At 41.5% G+C, this 10807-nt stretch overlaps 1 protein-coding gene across 1 annotated transcript; it reads right to left on the reverse strand.

The window, feature by feature from the left end:
• Positions 1-2029: 2029 nt before the first annotated feature.
• Positions 2030-9705, reverse strand: RAN (RAN, member RAS oncogene family). Its single transcript, XM_071763262.1, has 8 exons — positions 9611-9705; positions 7415-7513; positions 6409-6451; positions 5474-5558; positions 5255-5380; positions 4082-4269; positions 3426-3596; positions 2030-3319 (listed from the first exon to the last, which is right to left on the reverse strand). Exons 3-8 carry the CDS (start codon positions 6442-6444, stop codon positions 3275-3277), a joined length of 651 nt encoding a protein of 216 aa, XP_071619363.1. The 5' UTR covers positions 6445-6451; positions 7415-7513; positions 9611-9705; the 3' UTR covers positions 2030-3274.
• Between the last annotated feature and the right edge of the window lie 1102 nt (positions 9706-10807).

Genomic DNA, 10807 nt, shown 5'->3' on the forward strand with positions numbered 1-10807 from the left:
AAATTCCCAATTTTGGCCACTTGCAGAGATGATCTAAACTGTTCCAGGACACGTGCAAGGAAGAATTCCTTCATGTGAGGTTCATCTAGCAGCTGATGCTCAGAGCAAGATTGCTAAAGGCAAACTGTTCAATTCAGGGCAAACAACACAAACACACAAAGGGAGCCTAAATGAATGCACCCATGTGAAAAAACACCTGATCAAAGCAGCAGCACATTTAGCTCTCCAGTTATTCGTGCAACATTGCTATTAAACCCGATCTAAGATGGCCTAATAGTATTGGCCACTCTCACCCAAATTTACCTAACGAGGTCAAGAAAACAACTAACTTCAATTGAAGCATGGATTTGTTTTAGGAAGGTGAAGGCAGAAAACAATCATGTCTGAACACTGTTTTTTCCACTAATTTACACCAAGACCGTGTTAGCTATAAATCAAAACAATTTGTAGAGGAAAATACAAAGAATTTTTGCTGTGATCTGCAGGCCTAAGAGTAGACTTCAACCTTCTCGGCATACAGATTTCCAGTTGCTGCTGAGAAATGTTCTCCAACGTTCCTAAAAAGATTGTTACATTCCTGAGAGATTCAAGGACAACCCCAACTTTTCTAAGGCCTTTGACAGCTCATTTATTTCAGTGAGAAGCAGAAAAACATTTCCTCTGCAAGCGTCTTGAACTAAGGCTTTTTTCCTTAGCTATTTTGCACATGTACTAGGTTCTCCAACTACTCCTCTGGGCTAGGACACCTAAAAGCTCAAAAGCTTAATCACAGAACTAGGAACAGTCAAGGGCCCAGCACTTCATTCTGATTTATGAAGTTTAAGATGAGCATGGTCTCTAATGACAAGTTACTAAAAATCAATCTGAATCTTGAAATTTTAGTGTGGGAAAATTCGCCAGGCAGTATGTATGGAACACAAGAACTCCTACAATATATCTGATCTCATCATACAGAACCCAAGCAAGTAGGGACAAAGTATTTCAACAAAGGATTTCAGCCTCATCAGCTCAGTCCTGGCAGAGCTCTCATACAGACTGATGTGACTGTTTAGTACAGATGTTCTTAGAATACAAGTTTAATTTTCCTCACTATTTAACAAAAATGTAAATTTTTATTTTGCCTAAATCCAAATAATGAAAACTTTTTTGAAGTGTTAATAGTCAAGAACTTCAACTAAGGAATTTGAGCATGCATATTAAGGCCATCCGCATTACTTAGAAACAACTAACAGGGAACAAATGTGACAAGTTTATACTTCAACAAGCAGACTCAATTCCACTCCCACAAAGCTGGAGATAACACTTGACAGCAGGAGTGCCTGCTTCAGAGATGAGGTTTTGTAGACCAACAAGCAACACTAAAGATTACAAAGCTCACCAGTTATACGTCTCTTTTTAAAACAGCTATTTCACTTTTCCTAAGTCAACTGTTTTGTAGAACTTCATACTGAGGCTATGATCTGTGTGCAGCAGGCAAGTTGCCATGACACCATACACTAGGAAACAAACAGCTTCAGGGTCACTATTTTCTCTTCTTAAGAGATATCAAAACTGCAATACTGCAGTTTTCCAAATCAAATTTGTGGGTTTTAAGCAGTGCATTTTCAGATGTTAAAACAGCTTGCAGACAAAAAATGACTCACTTAGTAAAGCACCAGCATAGTCAAATTAGCAGTATTAAACTGAGATATGCACAGCTAAATTAGAGAACACTACAGGCACAAACCTAATTATTAACTTCAAGCCAGATGATGAAGCAAGATTCAATGCACTGTTAAGTGGGAGTACATCTTTTTACAAATTAAGTACATGACATTCTGTATTTTAACTAGTTTCAGGTCACTTGGCTTCTCATTGACTAATTAAATTAAAAAATAAAAATTCACAGAACTCCAACTTCACTAGTTTAAAAATAATTCCTTTAAAAGTTATTGTAGAAGCAATAATCAGTCCCCATTTGGCTGCCATGTACCAGTGTAGTTGGAATAGTTAAATATTCAAGTAGGAGTTACATACACAAACATGCAAGTTAAAAGGAATAAATGAAATGCTCCACTTTATTAAGAAACCAAAAATACAAAACGGAAGAGTTCAAGGCTTCATGTACTCATACACTACTGAAAAAATGGTATCTTAAACTTGTTTTGTTTACTAGCAGTACTTATATTGACCAAGATTAATGTCTACAAGATAGTGTTAAAAGTTGACACTTTCCACCATTTTGTGCTGTAATAAGCTGGAGTTTCAAATTAAGAACTTGGTGCAGTTACAGGAAAGTCTAAATATATGAAGTGTGGCTTTAGTTAATATGCTGGTTTGATGCCAAGAGCTTTTTAGCTCAAACTACAGCTGTTTTCTAGTTAGTGAATTTAAGATGCCTTGAGTCTGTTTTATCAGCTATAGCTCTACTGAATGATGTTCCATGCAAATACAGCTTTAAGTTACCTACCAGACCTAGATGCCATTTGTATCTGGCTACTAAAAATACAGAACTCTGCAAAGGCATACTGTAGAACATACTAAAAGTTAAGAGCAAAGAGCCTGTATATAAAGGTAGCATATGCTAGCTGAACTACACACTTTACTCTCAAAACACCTTGCAGACAAACACTCCCATTTGCACAGGAACGTTGATCCAGTCACACTTACCAGTCAAGTGTTCACTGCTCTAGTTTTACCTGGCAGTTAGTTCAGCTTTCCTCAGGTACTCTAGTAATATGCTTCAGGAAATCAAAGAAAAGTTAACTGTTAGCTGATTTAGCAAGGCAACCATAACATGAGCAGGAGAAAAAAGGAGGAGGGAACAAGAACTGTAGTACAGACAATCGAGCATTAGCCTCAAAAGAAGGGAAGAGACTTCAACAAGTCTTGCTAACAATGCATGAAAGTTCACTTGCTTAAGATCCTTGAAATACAACTTTATTATCTAAACAAAAAAAGAATGGGAATGACAGAAACAAGATTTACCATTTAACACTCTGATGTGACTGCAGCAATCTTATATTTGAAACTCAAAAGGGGAAGTAATTGCAGTCCAAAAAACAGCTAAATATGCAGGTCCAAAATATGAAGGTTTTGATTTTTTTTTTTCATTTTGTTTTGTTTTAAACTGCCACATTCACTCCGAAGCCCATTCATCTCTTTCAGCATCCCAAAAATTAAGCACATGTTCTGCTCAGCTAGATAATAAGGTGGCAAACACGCTGCACCACTGACATCACAGGACAGTTGCCTATAAAACTAGACTTCTGACGCTGGGCTCCAGCTTCATCCCTCAGAGGTCATCATCTTCATCTGGCAGTGCAGTGGTTTGAGCAATCTGGAACAAAGAAGTCACATTTAAGAAATGTTTTTCAGTTATTTGCCTCACAAGTTTAATCACCAGCTACCAGGCAATCACTTGACCTTTGTGCTCTCTCATTTACCTGTAAGTCTTGCTCATACTGTGCTGCCAGTGCTGGGTCCATAACAACTTCAGGTGGTGCAAGAGCAGGCATGGCAACAAACTCCAAGTTAGGATCTCCAATAAGCTTTCTAGCAAGCCAGAGGAAAGGCTTCTCAAAGTTGTAGTTACTCTTGGCTGAAATATCGTAATACTGCAAAAAAAAGTACATATTATACATCACTTTTTTAAAGGACAGCTCTTTTACCCTAGTCTTCTTTTTTTGCCAAGACTTTATTTGTGCTCTCAGTAAGTTATGACTGAAATGTCTTCAAAGTCTGTTTCAGATATATAGGCAGAAATTAGTAACTGGAAAGTATCCCATCTGATCAAAGATGGAACTTTCAGGAGCCAACAGTGCATTTTTTTCCTGCGTCTCACTTCTGTGTCATCTGATGATATTCTGAGTAGTGAAAACCAAATGCACACAAACCCTTTAAGAGATGACCATAGCTTCTGCTCAAGACCAATCATGATCATCTTTAACATCATCACTTCCCCCTTTCTTGAATTTAGGTAAGAGGCAACAGGATCTAAAAGCCTTTAGTGACAAAGGCAGAACACTTGATTACTGCATAGAACCCAAATGCAATTAACAGACTCAACAAATTTTATTCCTAAAAACTCATACCATCATACCTGAAGGTTCTTCTTCCTGTGGAAGACAATGGATTTTGCCTTGACTTTTCTGTCCTTAATATCCACTTTGTTGCCACACAACACTATAGGGATGTTTTCACATACTCGTACCAAATCTCTGTGCCAATTTGGTACATTCTTGTAAGTAACTCTTGATGTTACATCAAACATTATGATGGCACACTGAGCTGCAAGAAAAGGAGAGTACAAAGAGTTACATCTGGAGAATAAGGACATGCTTTTAAGATGGGAAAGAAGAGAGGTACCCATGGAAATCACACATCAGAGATAAACATCTGCATTAACTTCTCCCTCTCAGCTGCAGTTCTTTCCCTCTCAGTTCCACAGCTCTTAACAGTCTGTGTTCTGTTAACAAGCTCAATACTCAAGTCCACAGAACTCACCCTGTGCACATCATCTCCCAAATCAGTGTTCTACCTTGCACACCATCTGATTTCATCAATGCAAGGGACACTGCTGCATGGTATGAGATGAACTATGAAAGTAATTAGCACCTATTTAACAAATCTCAGACATTCTATTGAGACTTCCAGGGAGGCAGAGATATTCCAGTCAACATCTCCCAATGCCCTCTTCCAGAACAGTTTTTCAAAGGACATGGGTGCTTGACTCAAATCTGATCCTTCCAAAGGAAAAGTGTTTAGTGACACCCTAAAAATCCCCTTAAAATTTTACAGATATGGAGGCAGTGCACACGGAACACAGCTTGGCCAAGCAGAAGTAAGGGACACTATCAGAACTTTATTAGAAAACACCTAAACTCTAGGATGGAGATGTGTACTTTTATCATTGCATCTAAAATCTTACTTTCTGTATTCCTAGTCCTTGCCCCAGCACAATAGGTTAACACAGATATAAGTTTGTACTAAATGAAGCACATACATTCACCTCAACCACTGAATTATATTAGCAGTATTTTGTCATTTAAGGTGCACTACTGCTCTTTATTAATAACAAAGCCTGCATTAGCATACTGAAACATATTCCTGTATCAGTGCAGGATGTCTAACAAAGGATCTTATCATATCTACACAGAGTTCAAAGTCCCAGAAACCAGCTCACCACTGCAAGCTTTGAGTGGCCAACATATATAAGGAATATAAGGAAGGACTGAACTGTAAGAGGTACAGAAGATATACACACACATCTTACCTTGGATGTAATAGCCATCTCGCAGGCCACCAAATTTCTCTTGGCCAGCTGTGTCCCATACATTAAATTTAATAGGTCCTCTGTTAGTATGGAACACCAGAGGATGAACTTCAACACCCAGAGTTGCTATAGTAATAAGAGAAAGCACTGCAGTTAGTAAGCCAGGAATTACACTTTTAATTGTAACATATTAGACTTCAAATGCTTCTTCAGACATACCTACATACTTCTTTTCAAATTCACCAGTCAAATGACGCTTTACAAATGTTGTTTTACCAGTGCCACCATCACCAACCAGGACAAGCTGTTGATAAAGGCAAAATAAGGCCGTGAAATACACTTCCAGAGCCATTTATTGGTCATCAGTATTACTATAAAGATCTCAGCTCTACAAGAGGCGGTAAACAAAACACAGAACTCCCCACAAGGCAAATCACTCTCTTGGGACCCGATAAGTCTATCATGCTATAACTGCAGTCACTTACCAATTCATGTAGCTGTAAACTTAAATGCACTGTGAATATGATTCTACTAAACTAAGTGTGACTGAAATAAGAATCGTTCAGATTTTCAACCCAAATGTGACAGTATTTTTAGACCTCTTAAGCACCCAAATTAGAGAAACCCACCATAATCTTACTACTGGAAAACAAACAAACAGAAGTCCCAAAAACTCCAAACAACTGCATTACTAACAACTGGAATCCTATAATCAAGTATAGTAAAGAACTCAAATATCAATCCTTCATGAGCAGTCTTCAGAAGTTCTGGTGGTTAAGATATCAAAAAAATTTAAAACAAACAAAAAAACCAAAGCATACACAAAACACCAGAAAATTCTACACCAAAACATTTACATTCCTAAGCAATTAGTACACAACAGAAAGCAGACTATTATAATTCACTTCAGACACTTAAGTCACAAACTTTACTTCTAAAACTTACTCTACAGGCAAAGCCTCATTAACATTTATTGCAGTAAACTACAAACAGCATCAGATTGGCACAGTGATAGAGTACCTTCTTCTGCAAGTTGTGTGCAATACTATAATAAACTAACTGCACCATGAAGGAAAGAGCAGCACAGTTGGCACTACAGATACTTTGCTACTGAAGGAAGAATAACAAAACACCAGAGCAAAACACTTCCTTACCTTAAACTGCACTTGAGGCTCTCCTTGGGCGGCCATGCTGGGTCTGCAGGGGAAATGGAAGCATGTGAGCTCACAACAGGCGAGCGGATTCAAGGCGCTCCCGGAAGGGGCCGGTCGCCGTTTTCATTTCCCAAATCCGCCTCCAAAGGCGCGTGCTCTGCGCGCCAGTCGGCACCGGCGGCGGAGAATGGGCCCAGACCGCCGCTCCCCCTCCTGCCCTCCCCCCCTGCCCGGCGTTACGGCGCGCGTGGTCTCGGACCCATTCATGGGGCAGGAAGCGCCTCCACCTCTGCCCACACGCGGCAAGAGTGTGCGCGGCAATGGCGGCGGCAGCTCCCCGCCCACCCCTGAAGCCCCGTAACGGTAGGCAGCAGCCGTCGCTCCTCTTTGCCTTTCGGGCTCGCAAGACGAGAGGCTGAGCCGGGGCCTCCAAAGGACACCTCGGCGACAGCCGACGATAGCCTTAATACACAGAAAGCCCTCCCCGGCCAGCACAGAACCACCAGACCATCCCTGAAGAGAACCTACTTCCTGATACGGAGCGCCCAGAGCGGATTTTCTGGGGCTCCCGGGCGCATTTTTCCCCTGGCCGGGCCCCTGCATTCCCTCGGCTCTCACCAGCGGGCCTAACGCGCTTTCCCCGCCATGAGCCACCATGACTGAGCAGCGCGCGCCACCTCCCCCTCCCCCTCGGGCCGCTGGAGGCCCCGCTCCATTTCTCCCCCTGTATTTCGCCCGCCCTTTTATACGGGCTGGACCAGGGCACGGCTCCTACCCCTCTACCGCTGCCATTCCGAGGGGTGGGGTGAAGGGACGGCACCCAAGCCGGGTACCACAGCTGCAAGGGCCACGCGGGCCCAGCCTCGCTCCACCCCAGCCCATTTATCCCCGCTCCTAGGCCGTAGCTAACGGTGACCGCCATCCCCACCGCCGCCGCTTTTTAAGCGGACACGCTTCCTTTCCCCGGCTTTTAGGTGGACGAGGAGGACGTCCCGACCCTTTTTACCTTTCCCGAGGCTTCTCTCCGCGTCGCTCCCCTTACTGACTGGGCGCTGGGAAGATGGCGGAAGCGCGGTTCAAATACCCGGAGAGCGACGCCGCGCGGCTAGAGGGAGAGGGAGGGGCCGGAGGTCACGTGGTGCGGGACGGGCGGGAGGGCGGCAGCGCGGGGCTGCTGGTCGCAGGACTCTGAGAGCCCCGGGCGGGGGCCACGGGCGCTGGGCCTGGAAGGTCCCGGCCGCAGGGGCTTCTCCGCCGGACTCGGGGCCTCGGTCCGTTAGCGGGCGGATAGGTTGGTCTTGCCACGATTTTTCGCCCGTTTCATTAAGAAGAGCGGTGCCTTTGTGGTGTGGGCAGGAGGGCACGCACGCCCCGTTCCCGGCAGCAGCCCCCAGCCCGCTCAGCTGCCCGGTGCCGGCCCGGTGAACCCCCCGGTTGTTAGAGAGGGGACGGAAGCCGTGGCTCTAAGTAGCACTTCGGTTGTAAAAGTTTGCTAGTGAGGGCTGGGGCAAAACCTCTGCCAGGCTGAGCATCTCGGGGAACTCAACAGGCTCCCTGTTTAATCATTAAAAGCTCATCAGAAGGTGTCAGCTGAGGATACTCTGAAACTTGAAAATACTATTAAACTGCCTCCAACATGGTTTAGTGATGTGGTCTTTAAAAGTGGCAGGGGGATTTAAGAATTTAAGAGCTTGCAGGTAAAATCTGTGTTCAAAAAATGTACGCTTTTGTTACTCCATGTTAAAAATGTACTCCATTGTTACTCTTAGGTCTTCGTACAAACTGATCTGCATTCACTACAGATTACATTAATGAAAAGAAAAGTTTAGTAAGCCCTGAATTTAGAATAGTTCTCTAAACTCTCAAGTCCAAACTTAAATTAAGATACATTGTTCAAAAACTGACTTTCAAGGAACAGAAATGCTTTGCATAGGTCTATAAATATCAAGTTCCTGGGTTCATCCTCATTTTTAAGGTCTCTGATTTATTTTTTTAATTTTCTCTAACTCCAGTATGCTTAAACTACTTTTATGTGGTCTGCCTAATGTTTCTTGGTGCACCCCATAATCTAGAATAAATTAATTATTGCATTGAATTAACATAGAGGATATTTCATGGCAGGTGATGTATATAGTTCATTTCATGTTCATTTTTTAAAGACTGAGTAGCAATGTATCCAGAAAGTTTGATTTTTTGCCTATTTGATAGTGTAATGCCAATCCAAATGTTGCATAAGATGTCCTTTGTTGGAAAAAGTCACTGGCTTGTTGACCTTGCTTTCCCTTTTTTGGACAAGTTGGATTTGAGGTTTTTTAGTATTTTTTTGGATCACCTCTAGGTGTCAGGAAGGATGTTTTTCAAAATATGTAACTCATCTTAAATTTTTCTCAGCACAAGGCTATCTTTATAAATCCCTTGCAAATTCCACCTCTCTTCTTTACAAACAAGCATCTCTTTATAAGCAGGAGCCCACAAAGACACATTAGTCTCAGTTTTTAACAATATAAACACTCCCAGGAAAAAAGCAATCTGTAACTGTGTATAAAACACTCACTGTACTTTAGAAACTTTTCAATATTGTTACAAATGTATTAGTAAACTACTTTTTTTTCCTTGCCAACAAAATGGTAATACTATCTGATACTTTAATTTAGAATAATTAAAATACATTTCTGATTTAAAAGTCCCTGTGGTAGCATTTGAGCTCCTGGCAAATATTTGTAAGATAAATTACTACGTGTAATCTATTTTTTAATCATCTGTTTTATCATCATGTATAAGTGTTCAGTTCAGTGTAACCACGAAATATCTGTTCCAGATAACTCCATTCAGCAAAGGCAACAAAACACTTTAAAGAACTCATCAGCAGTGTTAGATCTGAGTCCATAAGATATCACCAGGTAATCAGCAGTATCATTACTTTAAAAAGATCTTTACCTTTCCTATAGCTTGACTCAGGTCAACTGTGAACAAACTTAGCAACTCCCTGATGCAGATAAATGCTCAAAGTAAAAGGCAGCCCTGACTAAATAAGTGTCTGGAGATACCAATGAAAATGGTACCAAAGGAATGAAGATAGACAGTCAGAGATAAACAGCATATTTGACTGTAACTGCTATATTAGTTGGAAGCAGAAGAATTTTGCAAACAAAGGCAACAATATATGCAAGCAAGCAATGAAAAGGAACATAATCGTACTTGCCAGTCAAAGCAGTGACTGCGGAAATGTCTCTGGAGTATGAGCTCAAGCAGGAATTGAGGTCTCTGCACTGGTGATCAAGGCAACACAGGAAATTCCACTGAAAGGTTTGAAGAGGAAATTCGTCACTTTCAGCATGGATAGGTAAAATGGATCATACAGTAGCAAAATTCAATCAAAATATATATTCAAGATGCAAACTTCATCCATTCTTTCACCTGGTGAAAAATGTCTGACTTAAGGTTTTGTTAAGGAGCTACTCTTGGGAGATAAGCATTTACTAGGTCAGTGATGAAGGGCAGATATAGATCTCGATATTTTCAGAAAATAAAAATTCAGCAATTTACTGTCATTGCTAATCTTTAAATTCCTGATCCAGCACTGAAATAAAATTCTTCAAATATGTAAGGAAAATTGTGCATTGAATTGTTAGGCTCGGTATTCAGAAGTAACATGTTCAAAATTTACAGTTGCTGAACATGTAGTCTAAAACCTAAAGTCTGTGTATGATAGGATACAACAGAGATACTAATAATTACAGGTAAGTTACTATAGTCTGAAGTAGCACTTTTCAGGAAGCACCTAAGAACACTACCACTGAGCATTTTCTGCTTTCCATAGTATGCAAATTCTCTATTTCCTAGAAACTCACAGGCCTTTAAGCCATACCTGTTACTGTACAGATTTAGGACTCTGCTAGCAAAGTTTTGGTCTTTTACTAGCACCCTAAACATCACTACCAGGCAAGGTGTGGCAATGCATTTTAGCTGACGAGTTAAAATTGAAGGGTTTTTTTCTGCTCCATGGCCTGGGAGTGTGCAGCTTTCCAGTCCTGATTTGGGGCACACTTAGCTGTCTGTGAGCTATAGCTTAATATTGTGAAACAGCAAAAGGGATTTGCCTGTGGCCTGCGATGAGCAGAAGGGTCAGCAAAGAGCGGATGAAGTCTCTACACTTCTTTGTCTAAAAGTAAATTGCATGAGGTAAATTGGTACATTACATCACATAATATTATATAATATTACGTATATTACGACATCTTCTAGGAAAGCGCCTAGCAGCGCTGTTTCCTTGGGATGGGAGTGTCCTTCGAGGTAGGTGTGGCACCCTTCAGCCACCTGAGTTCTCCCACACTGACTACTCCTCTCTTTAGGAGATTTAGAAAAATTTATGTGGCAACACTGCTCAGTCATACCTTCC

Source organism: Heliangelus exortis, chromosome 19, assembly GCF_036169615.1.
Source record: "Heliangelus exortis chromosome 19, bHelExo1.hap1, whole genome shotgun sequence".
Lineage (NCBI taxonomy): Eukaryota > Metazoa > Chordata > Aves > Apodiformes > Trochilidae > Heliangelus > Heliangelus exortis.